This window comes from Macrobrachium rosenbergii, chromosome 20 (assembly GCF_040412425.1).
Source record: "Macrobrachium rosenbergii isolate ZJJX-2024 chromosome 20, ASM4041242v1, whole genome shotgun sequence".
Classification (NCBI taxonomy): Eukaryota; Metazoa; Arthropoda; class Malacostraca; order Decapoda; family Palaemonidae; genus Macrobrachium; species Macrobrachium rosenbergii.
This window is the reverse complement of record NC_089760.1, coordinates 15847501-15865940: the sequence shown is the minus strand read 5'-3', so window position 1 is coordinate 15865940 and position 18440 is coordinate 15847501. Positions and strand designations below refer to the sequence as shown.

Sequence of the window (18440 nt, the reverse complement as noted above, 5' to 3'; positions counted from 1 at the left end):
TGTACCAAGTGAATAATCTTACATAATAATAATAGTGCTCAATGTACAACGAAATGTCATTCATAATCTTACATATTAATGATAGTGCTCAATGTACGACGAAATGTCATTCATGTGTTATTCCCTGATATGCCGTATCGTTTGTAAATTTCGGAGAGATTACATTGTATTAGGCTGTAGTTGTAAAATTTGCATATGGTACATATCCCATATTATATTCAAACGCCGTTGATACCCAGTGTCCCTGGATGTTATTTTATTTCTATATTTTTTAATTTTTGTTCTGCTTTTATTCATCAGCAGTATTACTAAGCCTTGACACTGGTAAGCAAGGTGCAGAATTAAATTCCCTCTGCTTGGAAGTGTCTGATTAAATTCCCAGACTGTTCCAGCAGGAATACAAGATTGCTTTTGTTCTAAAGAATTGCGTTGAGTGACTTTCTGTTAAGGCATATATATATATATATATATATATATATATATATATATATATATATATATATATATATATATATATATATATATATATATATATATATCAGCACTGTGACAATTATCCTCTAATTGTAGATGCTGCAGCTCGATCCTCCTCGTTAAATTACTATCTTCATTACGATAAGAATGAAGAAACTTTACCAGTGATTGGTGATATTTTTGAAAGGTTAACAGAAAGTACATAATCCAAATCTAAGTATATGTTCCTTGTCGAGCCATGCCTTAAAACATCTTTTACCGAAGTTGACAAACTTGTTTTTGTGAATATATGTATATGTATATATATATATATATATATATATATATATATATATATATATATATATATATATATACATATATATATATATATATATATATATATATATATTTATATATATATATATATATGTATCATATATATATATATATATATATATATATATATATATATATATATATATATATACACAGTATATAAAGCAGGAAATATATACAACGAAATAGGCTAGTCGCAATTTAGACTTATCCTTTAAACCTGAGCTTTTACAGATTATGAAATGCTATTACAGGAAGTGACTAATAGACTGAAGGATTACATTGCAATAGATATCTCTCTCTCTCTCTCTCTCTCTCTCTCTCTCTCTCTCTTCCTCCAGTTAAAGATGGTAGTTCCCTGGTGTTACCCCTCCATTTTTAGTCAGCGGTTTAGCACAAATTATGATGGTGGTATTTTCATGGCCCATTCCCATTCCGAGGTGTGCGCCATGTTTACAATTCCAAGATCTGCTGACAGAGAAGAGTCTAAGCAAAGGTGCGCCATACGTCGAATACCAGCCTCTAATCTCTTCATAGTATAAGCAGTGAATTTTTACTAGTGTATTAATTGTTATCTTGAATAATTAGATAAAAATTCCATGAAATTTAGGGACATTGAAGTAAAACTGTGTATGTATATTTCGCGTACAAAGCGCTCTAAAGCCAAGGCTGTCATCAGGTTTTCTTTTCGATAAAAAGTGTTGCGAAAAGTAAGTTTGCTTTATCAAATGATGGCAGAATGAAAGTTCCTTTTCTTGTGGTTTTTAAGCATTCATTAAACAGTTCTTTCTTCCTTGTACACTCAGGAATAATATTTGATATTTTCTGTATTCCTGATTTATTATATTCGGGAAAACATATGACTCATGTAACCATTTTTTTGTTTAGAGAGAAGAGCTAGGTTTAATTTTCATGCAAGAGTTGAGTGAATGTTGGCACACGAGCTTTGCTACAAGAGTCGCACTGTCTGTAGAGAGAGAAATGTAGAGAGAAGAGGAAGGGTTTTCCTTGCAGATGGAAATGTGTCAAAGATTTGGGTCTCGGACTTCCATTTATTCACGAGCTCTTCTGTTCCGTGTGAACATACATGAAGGATGCCTCATCAGTGTGCATTCTGGACGGTGTTGCCCAAGAACATGATGCTTTCATTTCCCAGCGACGCTTTTCCATTTAAAGTTTTGATGGGTGGTAAGGGGGGGGAGGAGAGAGAACTTTATACCCAGGGTTTTATTGGGGCTCACTATCTTGTTAAGAGGCTAGCAAAAAAATTATGATTTAGGGACAAAGTTTACCCTCTGGAGCAGTGACATACACACACACACACGCGCGCGTGCGCGCGTGTATGGCTGAGGCATTTCTTAGCAGAGGGTGAGACATGTGGTATGGAGGAAAAAACCAGTAAAATGTATTATTTTTTTTTTTTTTTTTTTTTTTTTTTGAGTTTATAAGAATCGTTTCGTATTCGATGCAGTGGACATCTGAGGTGATTTCTTCAGTAATGTTCAGATATCGGCAATAATTAAAAAGAGGAAACAAATTATCAGTCCGTCTATATTGTACTGTACATGTGGGTACGCGCTGTTTTCTTAATATTGAACTTGTTTATTGCTGCTTTAAATGTCTAATTTAAACAGAAACACAGGCCACTCTTCTTCTTAGCATAGTGCTCACTTCTAGACAAAAATGTCTCTTGGGATGATCTCTCAAGTATTTTGATTGGCTCCTGGTGTGGCAAAATGCGTACAGATGTATAAGTCATAATCGTCAAGTTCACTAGTAAATCGTAATCTTGTCGTATATTGTTCAAAATTATTTCATGACCATCTTACAACATGCTTTGGTATATCATTATGCTCCCGAACAATAGGTAACTGTATAATTGAATATGCCGTCCTTGAATGTTTTCACGAAGTACAAGCCTCTCGGGTAAGCTTTCACAATTCTGAAGGTTACCCTTCTGAATATCTTCTGGAAAAACTAATTAGGATATTACCATCGAAAATTGTGCAAATTGTGCTTGTCTGTGGCTTCGTGCAGCCTGCATTTTCTTTTGACTTATCTTTCATAATAATAGAACAATAGCCTTCGTTTTGTCAGGATTAGGACTATTACCAGTTTACAGATTTGCTTTGAGTGAAAGCCTTTGAATTTTATCTGTAAGGAATTTATCATGTTACTTTAATCTGACGACACAGTCGTCATACCAGTAGCACACAGTCCTAACTATGGCTTGAATCAGTGATACCACGCCTCTTCATTCTAATTTTTCCTTTAATTTATCACTTAAATTCTATATTGGTGTTATTATTGTTTAGTTGATTGAGACATTTTCTAATAAGATAGAGAGAGAGAGAGAGAGAGAGAGAGAGAGAGAGAGAGAGAGAGAGAGAGAGAGAGAGAGAGGAATCGATACGTCTGAAGACTGGAAACTCATGAAAGTGTGAATGGGCTTTTATCTCTCGATACAAAAGTGTTTTGATGTTGTGGGATATTCTTTCTTTGCTCGAAGACGCAGAAGGGAATTAATGTTCCATGAAAATCCCCTTCTGCCAAAATGCAACATATGAAGAATAGCAAATATCTTTTTGGCGTCTTTGGATTCAAATATGAGAGAGAGAGAGAGAGAGAGAGAGAGAGAGAGAGAGAACAGTTACCCAAGTTTGTTCGAGTCAGATATGGGGAGAGGAAGACAAGTTTGATTGTAATTTAGGATGATTAAAACTTGGGATTATCTCTGACTTGACAATAGCGTTCTTGATGGGGGAAAAAGATATCATTCTCCCTTGCTTTCAAATTCTATTTATTTGTTTCCCTACATCTGCTTCATCTTGGTGAAGGGTTTAATACCAGTACCAATTTAATTTTAAGTCCTCTCTCTCTCTCTCTCTCTCTCTCTCTCTCTCTCTCTCTCTCTCTCTCTCTCTCTCTCTCTCTCTCTCTCTCTAGCCGGAGGAGTGGTTACAGAAGTGCACAGCGGTTATTAGATTTTATTTTTCCTTCCCAGGAGCCGGACCAAATTTGTAAGATATTCAGATCCACATTTTACAAAGGAAACTTTTTTTTTTTAATCCGAGAGCGTATGACACGTGTCTTCACCAGATAAAATAACGAGGTGTCAGTAGGCCGTTGAATATAGGAAGTGTTCTTAAACCCAAAACTGAAATAATCTGGTTGGAGCCGAAGCGAACGCATGCTGTCTACATCAGGCTGCAATGGAAATGGGCGGATAAGGATATGAAAGGGACCCCCTGACGATAAGGGTCCTCGCGCTTAGAAAGAGCATCCCTTCAGGGACAAAGGAGGAGGAGGAGACCGGGTGCTGGTAGCTGCCTCCTGAGAAGTGCTGCGGCAGGAGATAAAACTTCAAGACCAGTGTTAACAAACTGCCCAAAAATTACTTGAAAGCATTGTGGTCGAGGGAGATTATTTTTTGAGGGTGGTTGTTGCTTTCTTATTTTGAGCGTTTCATTTACAACCGCAGAGGCTTTCATGACACATATTGAATACCGTTAAGTAAAATATTAACATGACTGTACAAAGATTGCACCATTTATCGAGTAAATGAGAAGCATAATTTTTTTCTTTTCGCTAGTCATCCTATTTCTCGGGGATTCATTCCCAAGGCAATAGCTGAAAGTTGGCTGTCCTGACTGCTTATAATTCAACAACTTTCACCAGTTTCGATTTTGTTTTATAGAACAAAGAATATCAGTTGAGCACATACAACTCCGAAATGAATGATGGTAATGGGTTATAATTTTGCACCTTGATTAAGAATGGCCTCTATAATGCAGCTAAACGTGTCCGCAGTACAAGAAAGCTTCCTAAAACCACCCTAGGAACTCTCTACACCCAAGACAAACGCGTCCGCAGTAGGCTACTTGACAGAAATTACTAGAATCAGATTTAATGATTAATAATGATCGGTTATTGCTGTAGTGAGAAACGAAACTTCTAATTGGATCCCACAGATTTCTTCACTTTTTTAACAAGTGTCTCTTTTGCGAATCTATCTGGTAACAAATGGAACGGCCGTACCACGCAGAGTTCTGGAATTTTATTATAGAAAATAGGTAAATTTATGATCCTTCATCAAAATAACTGCTCTTGATCAGTAAATTTCAAACCTTATCAACTGTGGAAGCGAGTCATCTGTTTTGCGGAAAAGTCAAATGAACTTTTCCCGAAACATTTGCCGAAATCATGTCTACAGGGTGTACTAATTATTATTAGTCTTTATGCCAAAATCAATTATTAGTTTTGGCATTCTCTGTTACCTATTTTCAAACAGTGCATGACATTCTGTATGGTTTGCCAATTTTGTTCTTGTTACTAAGTAAATTGTACATAGAAACGCGGTTGTAACATTAAGTTATTTTGAGCATTCACCTAAATAATAACAAGGCAGTGTCATAGCCTGATAAAACTTGTGAGGATACTTTAAATGTAAGTTTCACTTTCATCAGCCATCCATATATTAATGTATTTACGTGCTGATACACATCTGTTTATTCATTTTGCATCACCAGGGTGAGTTGGCCCGTGTGGGGTCGGATGAAGTCGTCCGGTGGATAGGAACTGGGCTCAAGTCGCTTCCGGATTATGCATCAGGTGCCCTTTACTGGCTGGGCGCCACTTTACAACCGCATACCTATAAATGGCAGTGGCAGGACGGGACCCTTCTCAACACCACAAGTAAGTCGAAGTTATGTATATCAGTCATCATCTTCGAGATGATGGACATACTCGTAGTATGAGATTTAAATTATTTTCACGTTCCCTTCCAGATAGGTATTTCGGTTATGATGATGAGCATTATATGACTGCATCCTAACGAAGTTGGCAGTATAAAGTCGGTTTTGAGCAGATGTCTCCCAAAATTTAATCATTATAGCTTCGAACTGGGCCGATACAATCAGAAGGCAACTTATCATGATTAACTTTCATGAGATCTCTGCTCAGAGTTAGAGTTGTTGCCAATGATTCAATCTCAACTCTGAGGTAATTTCTTTCAAAAGTTAGTCTTGAGATGACCACCCAGTAAATACAGCTGCCAAGTTCTCAAGAATTCATGCTAACACACGCAAAGATTTTCGGAGCCACAATATTTTAGTTAGCTGCATATTTGATGACCCTTAGTGAAGGTTTGCGCTTTTCTTATCTAGTAGCACAAAGAAACACTCGCACTTCAAGTCAATGATATTGTGCTTGGTGGTGGTTCATTTTATATAATTATACAGTATACACCAGTAATGGCAGCGACAACTTATGATGGGAAAATAACTGCATAAACATTATGGATGTCAGCATACTTGTCTCGTAGACCGGTTGCATTTGTGGTGTAGTAGTTAAAAAGAACTTATTGTTGACTCTGGTAATTTTTTGCTTCTGGAATATATATAAACGTTAGCTGTATCCCCTAACAGGGATAGCTCCTGAAAACCAAGTTCATACTTTAACCACAGAATTGTAGAGTAACGTCATTTGCAGTAAAACTTCATCAACATTAGCCTCTTCGTACACCTTCCCGGAAAATACATCAGCAGCGCATCGAATCCCCCTACATTCTGCGGCCGCCACGTCACCACTGTCTTGCACGGCTTCGTCCCTTGGTTACCAGGACACTTCCTTTCCAACCCCTCTTTCACGTCTATCCTTTTACCAACCTGTCTTCATCCATTCTTTCGCAGTGACCGGATTGCCTCAAAATACTATAATTCATCTTTCCACCAATACTAAGCTGTTTACCACTTAATCTTTTCTATATTTCTCATCTATCAGTTTTTCTTACTCAGCTAATGTTTTGCAAATAGTTTATCTGTACGGCTTCAACCTTTTTTCTTTCATGTGCGTTCATCATCCACACTTCACTTTCATGAAAGAGAAGTTGACTCAAAAATTCCTTATACAAACACACACACACACACACACATTATATATATATATATATATATATATATATATATATATATATATATATATATATATATATATATATATATGTGTGTGTGTGTGTGTGTACGTAAAGTTTGTATGCATCCCCGTTTTCTGCCTACTAAAATGTTGTGTATTCACTAGAGATGTGTATGAAACAAACACAGCACAGCGTAACTGCCACTATTCTGAGTTTATTGCACGATATAACCCCAAATTGGAGATGTAATAATGTTGAAATAAAGCGGCGATGACAGTAAGTGTTTCCTGTTAGCTTACGTCTGGCGTCCCTGGCTATTTTTCCCAGGAGAGCCATTGTTTTTGGGAAATGTATTATTTCGCACAAATAGTGAAAGGTTGGAAGAGAGGCATTTCGTTTAACAAGGGAAAACGAACACAAGAACGACAGTCATTCGTAATGAAGTGGGTTTTTATCACTTTTGTCTGAACCTGTGGAATTGTGAAGCAGTTTATCCTATTGTGAGAGAAATTAACTTATTTTTATTATAAAAATAATTTAGCAGCCTTCGGATATTCAGTTATGCTTAGAGAAACTGCAACTGCACTTCTTTCCGTTTTGATTTTTTTTATTTTATCCACCCTCCAGTTCATCAAATATCCCAGATTGCAGCCCTCTAGCCTCAGTAGTTTTTATTTTATTTAAGTTACCCGTAATCGTGCTTCTGGCAACGATGTAGGATAGGCTACCACCGGGCCGTGGTTAAAGATTCATGGGTCGCGGCTCATACAGCATTATACCAAGACCACCGAAAGATAGATATGTTTGCGGTGGCCTTGATTATACGTTGTAGCAACTGTACAGAAAACTCGATTGCGCGAAGTATCTTCGGCGCATGTTTTACTTGTATCTGAAATTACAAAAAGGTTTTCTGGAATTAATGTATTAGTAAGTTTGATTTCTTTTTCCAAGTCAGTTTTTAAATCTGTGACAAGTAAAGTTTTGTCTTAGTTGGTTAAGAATAAGACCTTTTTATTGTTGGTCTTTGGCGATATATTCTTTACGTTTTTTAGTCGGTATTTGCAAAAGTAATTTTAATTACAGGTGATAGTTGTGTCTAAGAACAAAATTTACTTCTTAGCATAAATTAGATTTTTCTTCATCTTCACTGTTGCCCCTGAACTTAAGGGTCAGTTGCCCTGATGCGTCTTTCGTAACAACTTTTGTCGAAAACATCTTTCACTGACCCATTCTCCAAGTCCTCTACTTTATCATGCCATCCAGTACTTTGCCCTATTCACTCCTTCCCACTCACTCATCCGTATCACATAACCGTACCATTTCAATCTCGACTCTCTTTATCATATCAGTGATGTTGACCACCCTGACACCTCTCCTTATATGTTCTTTTTCAGCCTTTAATGCAGAGAGATGCCCCCAAAAAATTCACCTCAGCATCTGCTTTTCTGTTCGCTCCAACTTATGTTCCTTCTTCCTCTTAATGTCTTGCTTCTGAGCATACGTCATCACTGGTCTGATTATAGCACCGTAAATCTTTATTTTCGGTTTATTTGGTATTCTTTTGTCCCACTCTCCTGCCAACTCTCTCCATTACCACCAGGCCTTTGTATCCAACTTTTAACCTCAATTTCATACTCTCCCTTGTAGCTTAAAGTAGATCTAAGTACTGTATTTAATAGTTTCTACTGGCTTTAAGTCTAGACCTCTTCTGTCAGGTATTAGTCCCTCATTGGGCGGGTGGGTTCCGTTCTCAGCTAGCACTCTGCTGGCCCCGCGTTCGAACCTCCGACCGGTCAATGAAGAATAAGAGGAATTTATTTCTGGTGATAGAAATTCGTTTCTCGCTATAATGTGGTTCGGGTTCCACAATAAGCTGTAGGTCCCGGTGCTAGGTAACCAAATGGTTCTTAGCCACGTAAAATAAATCTAATCCTATGGGCCAGCCCTAGGAGAGCTGTTAATCAGCTCAGTGGTCTGGTTAAACTAAGGTATACTTAACTTTTTCTGCCAGGTATTAATACCCTACCCTCTTCCTCCTTGCTGGACATCGTAAACTCAATTTTACCCACATATATCCTCATACCACCCCCGTTCAAGAGATTGCTGCCACTATCTTACCCTTTGCATTCTTCAGTCTGTGCCATAATCACCAGATCGTCTGCAGAAATCAATTCCCATAGTTTTTTATTCCTAATCCCATTACTCAATGCATCCATAACTAGTACAAACAGAGTAAACCAACTATAAAATCGGACATTTCTGTCTTGCCTTTTGCCACAGGCTATTATGTCAGTTGTCCTTGTCGTTTTACACATCATTTCAGCCATCCCAGTTAACTTTCCTAGCACTTTTTTCTGTCTTAAACATCAAAACAGTACCTCCTTTGTTATTCTAACAAATGCCTTCTCTAGGTCCATAAATGCACAATATAGTGTCAGATTTCCTTCCGGTCTTTTCATTATAAAGGCAGGATCAGCTGTACCTCTCCTTATGAAACTGTGCTGGTTTTCACCAGTCTTCACAATTTCTCATAATCCCTTATATCTTCTTTCTAAAACCTTCAGCAAATGTTCTGTTGATTTTATTCCTCTGTGATTATCACATTCCAGACGATCTCCCTTCTGTTTAAATACAGTTAACAACAGATTTTCTTCCCCAGTTATATGGTAATACTTCTCAAATTTCCCTCAACAGTTCCAGCATCCATTCTTCCTCCTTTATACCAAGTCCCTTAAACATTTCAATTTGCACCTTCTTTACTTTATATCGTGTATCTACATAACCATCCCCTCCACCCTCTCCACCTCCTCCAAATCCCCTGTTATATTTTTTGTTTTTAAAGTGTTTATAATACAGTAATATGACAATTTTCGTTTTATGTCATCATCCTTATGCAGGTATCTTAGTTTCTATTTCCTCTTCTCTGTGATGTTCCTCGGCATCGTCCACAGGTCTCACTTCCCAATCCTTAAAAGCCCCAGACTTCCACCTAACAGAATCATGCACCTCTCCATTCCTACCACCAGTTTTCTTCTCCTTTTAACACTCTATAGCCACTAGCTAGCCCAATTGCTTCCTCTGCACCATTCACACATGTTTTCATACCATTCCAGATTATTTTCTATTCTAATAGCTCCCTCCTCTCTTAAATTTATTCCGACTTGATGCTATCTTTCTGTTACATATATACTTCTTCTATTGCTCACACTGTTCTGCTCTTATATCCCGTATTTTAATTCTTGATCTTTTCAACTTCTTAGGTTTTCTGCTTCTCATCTTGATTTCAATCACTAGCAGACTATGCTAGTGAGTGATATCAAGAATTGCTTTATAGTCAGATTATTGAAGTATTCAGATCATTGGAAAAAAATTAAAAGATTTATAGATCTTTGTGAATAAAATTAAAACTGGAAATATTTAGGTCAGCACATTAATTTTTTTTAATATTTAGTTCTATGTAAGGAAACTTTTTTTTTTTAGTTGTTGGAAGACATATGGAACTTCCTTATTCTTCCTTATGGTATCATTTCTAATTCTGTCCTACCATCTGACTTGTAATTCTCCATAAAGGTTTATTCTCAGAGCTATAAAATCTTGTTGATCAAGACCTTCCATAACGTTGATCTGTAGACCAAAGTTTAATAAAAGATCAGTCTGTTCGTGCACAGGTGGTGACGTCACCTTCCCTGAGTATCCTAATTATAGAAAACGGAGTGATTAATGGGGGACTTTTATTTTTATCTGTCATTTTGTCCAGTTCTCAGTCACATTATTTAACTTCATTAATTTCAAGTATATCATTCGTATTTAAAGAAAAAATAATATATATAGTATGATTAAATATACATAATGTTTCTGTCTATTCTTGTTATAGCTTACTTAAAGTTAATAATATTGATGAGGAGTGGCCAGTTTACACTGTACTCTATCAGTAAATTACTGTGTAATATTATAAATGACTGTGTATTATTATTATTATGTTTAGACTGAAGGAATTACTTAGTAATTTATAAGAAGTTACTGCAGTAAATGAGTAGAAATGAGAGGGAGAAATGAACAAAGCATCTTACACATTATAATGTAGTTTGGCATTTTTGATTAGATAATTAACCTTTGAAATGTAATCTTCTATCCTCATTTTTTTTTTTTTTTTGTAGATTTATATTTTCTCTATTGCAAAATGTGGTCCACTTTTCCCTCAGTCTCATCTCGTGGGAAACTGTGAAAAACAGTTCCATCTTTGTCTTCGTAATTGGATGTGCAGCCACTAACAGCACAATTGCTAGGCATGTTTGATTGCCGCAGCCAGAGCTCTGCACGCAACACCGTTCCTTGCTGACTGACTCGGTTTCATGTAACGGACCCGGCATTTTGCGGGCTAGACGACGTCATTGCGCGGCTCGTGCTACTTTTTCGCAGCAAGTGAACAGACTTATCTATTGGACTTTGGTTTTTATCTTCATGTTGCTGCTGTTCATGAGTCGTTAACATTATATGTTTTATGAATTTCGCTCCTGGGCACAAGACTTGGGCATTGTCGTCTGAATCAGCCTGCCCAAGATGTTGTCATGCCCGGACAACAACAACTGAGAAAGAGACTGATTTAGATGGAAATCTGTCAATAAACATCCATATTTTCCACTCTCCACAAAAAAATACTTTTTTCCTTATCAACGATGTGGACATAAGTGAATGTGTATATGAGTGGGCATTTGGGCATTTGAGCCTCTGGGCCTTCGTCCTTACTGTATGTTTAAGCTCTGTAATGTCATTTCACAGAGTCACATACGTACATACAAACGCACACCTACATCCACACAAACACACGATCGTGTTCTCTCAGTCATAAACACTTGCTCTGTTGTAATTTGACTTTGTTATTCCTTCAGTTTTCGACTTCACAGCTCTCTCTCTCTCTCTCTCTCTCTCTCTCTCTCTCTCTCTCTCTCTCTCTCTCTCTATATATATATATATATATATATATATATATATATATATATATATATATATATATATATATATATATATATATATATATATATATATATATATATATATATATATATATAATATATATATAATATATATATATATATATATATATATATAATATATATATATATATACACCTTATTTACACTGACGATTTTGTAAGCCAATGTAATTAGTTATATAATGGATTCACTACTCGTTCGTTTTAGACCCAGGCTTTATAATGCTTAATATCATTCCTACCAAAGCTCTGTATTTCGTATAGGAATCTTTAAGAGTCCATTCTTTATCTCTGACTAATATATTTTACTGAGGTTGCTGGCATAAGGCCAACTACATCTACAGAACCAGAACCGAGGAGATGAAGCGTGTGAAAAATGAATGCTAAAGTAGGCTTGGGTTTTCTGGAATGTCTTCTTATGTAAAAATTTTATATATAGATATATATATATATATATATATATATATTCCTTCTTTCTGCACAGTTAGTCTTCTAGATTATTCTAGCAGAATTACCAGAAGGAAGGCATCTGCAAGAATAGATCTAGATAACCGACTATTTGCCCGCTTTGACAGAGATCTTCTATTAGAAGATTCTCCATCAAGGGACATAGCATACTTGAAGGAACTGAGTTCCTTCTTTCTGCAGACCGGTCTTCTAGATTATTCTAGCAGAGTTACCAGAAGGAAGACGTCTGCAAGAATAGATCTAGATATCCGACTATTTGCCCGCTTTGACAGAGATCTTCTATTAGAAGATTCTCCATCAAGGGACATAGCATACTTGAAGGAACTGAGTTCCTTCTTTCTGCAGAGCCGGTCTTCTAGATTATTCTAGCAGAATTACCAGAAGGAAGACGTCTGCAAGAATAGATCTAGATATCCGACTATTTGCCCGCTTTGACAGAGATCTTCTATTAGAAGATTCTCCATCAAGGGACATAGCATACTTGAAGGAACTGAGTTCCTTCTTTCTGCAGAGCCGGTCTTCTAGATTATTCTAGCAGAGTTACCAGAAGGAAGACGTCCACAAGAATAGATCTAGATATCCGACTATTTGCCCGCTTTGACAGAGATCTTCTATTAGAAGATTCTCCATCAAGGGACATAGCATACTTGAAGGAACTGAGTTCCTTCTTTCTGCAGAGCCGGTCTTCTAGATTATTCTAGCAGAATCACCAGAAGGAAGACGTCCACAAGAATAGATCCAGATATCCGACTATTTGCCCGCGTTGACAGAGATCTTCTATTAGAAGATTCTCCATCAAGGGACATAGCATACTTGAAGGAAATGAGTTCCTTCTTTCTGCAGAGCCAGTCTTCTAGATCATTCTAGCAGAATCACCAGAGGGAAGACATCTGCAAGAATAGATCTAGATATCCAACTATTTGCCCGCTTTGACAGAGATCTTCTATTAGAAGATTCTCCATCAAGGGACATAGCATACTTGAAGGAACTGAGTTCCTTCTTTCTGCAGAGCCGGTCTTCTAGATTATTCTAGCAGAGTTACCAGAAGGAAGACGTCTGCAAGAATAGATCTAGATATCCGACTATTTGCCCGCTTTGACAGAGATCTTCTATTAGAAGATTCTCCATCAAGGGACATAGCATACTTGAAGGAACTGAGTTCCTTCTTTCTGCAGAACCGGTCTTCTAGATTATTCTAGCAGAGTTACCAGAAGGAAGACGTCTGCAAGAATAGATCTAGATATCCGACTATTTGCCCGCTTTGACAGAGATCTTCTATTAGAAGATTCTCCATCAAGGGACATAGCATACTTGAAGGAACTGAGTTCCCATCTTTCTGCAGAGCCGGTCTTCTAGATTATTCTAGCAGAGTTACCAGAAGGAAGACGTCTGCAAGAATAGATCTAGATATCCGACTATTTGCCCGCTTTGACAGAGATCTTCTATTAGAAGATTCTCCATCAAGGGACATAGCATACTTGAAGGAACTGAGTTCCTTCTTTCTGCAGAACCAGTCTTCTAGATTATTCTAGCAGAATTACCAGAAGGAAGACGTCTGCAAGAATAGATCTAGATATCCGACTATTTGCCCGCTTTGACAGAGATCTTCTATTAGAAGATTCTCCATCAAGGGACATAGCATACTTGAAGGAACTGAGTTCCTTCTTTCTGCAGAGCCGGTCTTCTAGATTATTCTAGCAGAGTTACCAGAAGGAAGACGTCTGCAAGAATAGATCTAGATATCCGACTATTTGCCCGCTTTGACAGAGATCTTCTATTAGAAGATTCTCCATCAAGGGACATAGCATACTTGAAGGAACTGAGTTCCTTCTTTCTGCAGAGCCGGTCTTCTAGATTATTCTAGCAGAGTTACCAGAAGGAAGACGTCTGCAAGAATAGATCTAGATATCCGACTATTTGCCCGCTTTGACAGAGATCTTCTATTAGAAGATTCTCCATCAAGGACATAGCATACTTGAAGGAACTGAGTTCCTTCTTTCTGCAGAGCCGGTCTTCTAGATTATTCTAGCAGAGTTACCAGAAGGAAGACGTCCACAAGAATAGATCCAGATATCCGACTATTTTTCGTTTGACAGAGATCTTCTATTAGAAGATCCTCCATCAAGGGACATAGCATACTTGAAGGAAATGAGTTCCTTCTTTCTGCACAGCCAGTCTTCTAGATCATTCTAGCAGAATCACCAGAGGAAGACATTTGCAAGAATAGATCTAGATATCCGACTATTTGCCCGCTTTGACAGAGATCTTCTATTAGAAGATTCTCCATCAAGGGACATAGCATACTTGAAGGAACTGAGTTCCTTCTTTCTGCACAGCCGGTCTTCTAGATTATTCTAGCAGAATCACCAGAAGGAAGACGTCCACAAGAATAGATCTAGATATCCGACTATTTGCCCGCGTTGACAGATCTTCTATTAGAAGATTCTCCATCAAGGGACATAGCATACTTGAAGGAAATGAGTTCCTTCTTTCTGCAGAGCCAGTCTTCTAGATCATTCTAGCAGAATTACCAGAAGGAAGACGTCTGCAAGAATAGATCTAGATATCCAACTATTTGCCCGCTTTGACAGAGATCTTCTATTAGAAGATTCTCCATCAAGGGACATAGCATACTTGAAGGAACTGAGCTCCTTCTTTCTGCACAGCTGGTCTTCTAGATTATTCTAGCAGAGTTACCAGAAGGAAGACGTCTGCAAGAATAGATCTAGATATCCGACTATTTGCCCGCTTTGACAGAGATCTTCTATTAGAAGATTCTCCATCAAGGGACATAGCATACTTGAAGGAACTGAGTTCCCTCTTTCTGCACAGCCGGTCTTCTAGATTATTCTAGCAGAATTACCAGAAGGAAGACGTCTGCAAGAATAGATCTAGATATCCGACTATTTGCCCGCTTTGACAGAGATCTTCTATTAGAAGATTCTCCATCAAGGGACATAGCATACTTGAAGGAACCGAGTTCCTTCTTTCTGCAGAGCCGGTCTTCTAGATTATTCTAGCAGAATTACCAGAAGGAAGACGTCCACGAGAATAGATCTAGATATCCGACTATTTGCCCGCTTTGACAGAGATCTTCTATTAGAAGATTCTCCATCAAGGGACATAGCATACTTGAAGGAACTGAGTTCCTTCTTTCTGCAGAGCCGGTCTTCTAGAATATTCTAGCAGAATTACCAGAAGGAAGACGTCTGCAAGAATAGATCTAGATATCCAACTATTTGCCCACTTTGACAGAGACCTTCTATTAGAAGATTCTCCATCAAGGGACATAGCATACTTGAAGGAACTGAGTTCCTTCTTTCTGCAGAGCCGGTCTTCTAGAATATTCTAGCAGAATTACCAGAAGGAAGACGTCCACGAGAATAGATCTAGATATCCGACTATTTGCCCGCTTTGACAGAGATCTTCTATTAGAAGATTCTCCATCAAGGGACATAGCATACTTGAAGGAAATGAGTTCCTTCTTTCTGCAGAGCCAGTTTTCTAGATCATTCTAGCAGAATTACCAGAAGGAAGACGTCTGCAAGAATAGATCTAGATATCCAACTATTTGCCCGCTTTGACAGAGACCTTCTATTAGAAGATTCTCCATCAAGGGACATAGCATACTTGAAGGAACTGAGCTCCTTCTTTCTGCACAGCTGGTCTTCTAGATTATTCTAGCAGAGTTACTAGAAGGAAGACATCTGCAAGAATAGATCTAGATATCCGACTATTTGCCCGCTTTGACAGAGATCTTCTATTAGAAGATTCTCCATCAAGGGACATACCATACTTGAAGGAACTGAGTTCCTTCTTTCTGCAGAGCCGGTCTTCTAGATTATTCTAGCAGAATTACCAGAAGGAAGACGTCTGCAAGAATAGATCTAGATATCCAACTATTTGCCCGCTTTGACAGAGATCTTCTATTAGAAGATTCTCCATCAAGGGACATAGCATACTTGAAGGAACCGAGTTCCTTCTTTCTGCACAGCCGGTCTTCTAGATTATTCTAGCAGAATTACCAGAAGGAAGACGTCCACAAGAATAGATCTAGATATCCAACTATTTGCCCGCTTTGACAGAGATCTTCTATTAGAAGATTCTCCATCAAGGGACATAGCATACTTGAAGGAACTGAGTTCCTTCTTTCTGCAGAGCCAGTCTTCTAGATTATTCCAGCAGAATTACCAGAAGGAAGACGTCTGCAAGAATAGATCTAGATATCCAACTATTTGCCCGCTTTGACAGAGATCTTCTTTTAGAAGATTCTCCATCAAGGGACATAGCATACTTGAAGGAACTGAGCTCCTTCTTTCTGCACAGCTGGTCTTCTAGATTATTCCAGCAGAATTACCAGAAGGAAGACGTCTGCAAGAATAGCTCTAGATATCCAACTATTTGCCCGCTTTGACAAAGATCTTCAATTAGAAGATTCTCCATCAAGGGACATAGCATACTTGAAGGAACTGAGCTCCTTCTTTCTGCACAGCTGGTCTTCTAGATTATTCTAGCAGAATTATTTTCTGCTGTCCTTCTGGTGTCCTTCTGGAGGCCTTCTTGTGTCCCTCTGGAGGCCCTCTGGTGTCCTTCTCAAGGCCTTCTGGTGTCCCTCTGGAGACCTTCTGGTGTCCCTCTGGAGGTCTTCTGGTGTCCTTCTCGAGGCCTTCTGGTGTCCCTCTGGAGGCCCTCCCTGTGGTGTCCTTCTCGAGGCCTTCTGGTGTCCCTCTGGAGGCTCTCTGGTGTCCTTCTCGAGGCCTTCTGGTGCCCCTCCGGAAGCCTTCTGGTGTCCCTCTGGAGGCCGTCTGGTGTCCCTCTGGAGGCCCTCTGGTGTCCTTCTCAAGGCCTTCTGGTGTCCTTCTTGAGGCCTTCTGATGTCCATTCTTGCAGGGGGGGTGGGTCGTCCTTCACCCCACTGTCGTTGTCCGTTTGCCCTATGGCTAGATCCAGAAAAAGGTTAGTGTTCGCAGGAAGAACTTTCCATTCCAATCCTTCCTTCCTTTCTTCAGTGCATCCCCGAAGGTTTCTGAAGACTTAACTGAAGGGTCCAGGATTCTCTTTGAGAAACGAGAGGAAGAGCGATGGAAGGATGAAAATGGAGGAAGAAAGTAGAAGGAGACGAAGACGAAGAGAAGGAATGTGAGGGAGTGGAGAGAAGGGCGAATCAAAATCAGAAGGAATCCCTGGATCCTTTTGGAAGTCTTCGTCAGGTCTTCTTCAGGAGTCTTCTTCAGGAGTTCACCAAAGTATATACTGTATATATATATGTGTGTGTGTGTGTGTATGTATGAGAAACCACTGAATTGGTTGAATGTATTCACATACATACATGCGAGCACGTCTTCCATTTGACCGAAATAGAAATGTTTAAAAATAGAATAAAACAAACTACTGTATTATTTAAAACGATTTTAAGCCACGCGGTTCATTATAATGGGGTTTTCATAGGCTCTACCCCCCCCCTCTCTCTCTCTCTCTCTCTCTCTGGGACCTCAAATCCACCCTGGGAAATAATTAATATTTCACTAAAGATTACGAGTAAATAATAATAATGAAATCGGTGCCGGAGCCGTTGCCAGCTTCTAGGCCTAATAGGTGCTGGTTTTTAGAGAGAGAGAATGAGAGAAAGAGAGAGAGAGAGCGAGGAGGAGAGAGAGAGAGAGAGATAGGAGGAAAAGGGGAGAGAGAGATAGGAGGAGAAGGGGAAAGAGAGAGAGAGATATAGGAGGAGAAGGGGCGAGAGAGAGAGAGAGAGAGAGAAATACCGGATGCCGGAGACGTCACTGTCAAATGCTTTCTCATAATCAGCAAAAGCTATCAGAAGGGAATTTCCAAATTCCATACACTGCTGTAAAATATTTCCTGTCACAAATGTTTGGTCTTTCCAAATCATGCTTTTTCTAAAACCAGCGTGGCCATATCTAAGTGCTGTGAATTTCTTTCTCCAACCTATATAGAATAAGCATGTTAAATATTTTTATTACACCTGACATAAGTGCCATCCCTGATTCTGTCAGGTCGCTGTTTTCGGTACCTTAGCTTTGACTTCCATTTGCCAGTCTTTGTTTCTTCATCCCATACTCTGCAAAACAGTGTTGTTAGTATACGAAGTCTCATTTTAGTATCAGCTAAAATCATCTGTGTAGTGATCCCAACAATACCGGTGTTTTTCTTTCTCATAAGTTTTTTTATTCATTGTGAATTCATTCAGAAACAATATGTATATATATAAATACAGTATGTATATATATATATATATATATATATATATAT

General features: G+C 38.4%; 1 protein-coding gene across 3 annotated transcripts in view; it reads left to right on the top strand.

The window, feature by feature from the left end:
• LOC136849080 (uncharacterized) overlaps positions 1–18440 on the top strand; it is a 1041516-nt gene that overhangs the window by 827231 nt on the left and 195845 nt on the right. For all 3 annotated transcript variants that reach the window (XM_067122009.1, XM_067122007.1, XM_067122010.1), the window contains exon 13: positions 5322–5487. In XM_067122009.1, the coding sequence (XP_066978110.1) occupies positions 5322–5487 (166 nt within the window). The remainder of the gene's footprint in view (positions 1–5321; positions 5488–18440) is intronic.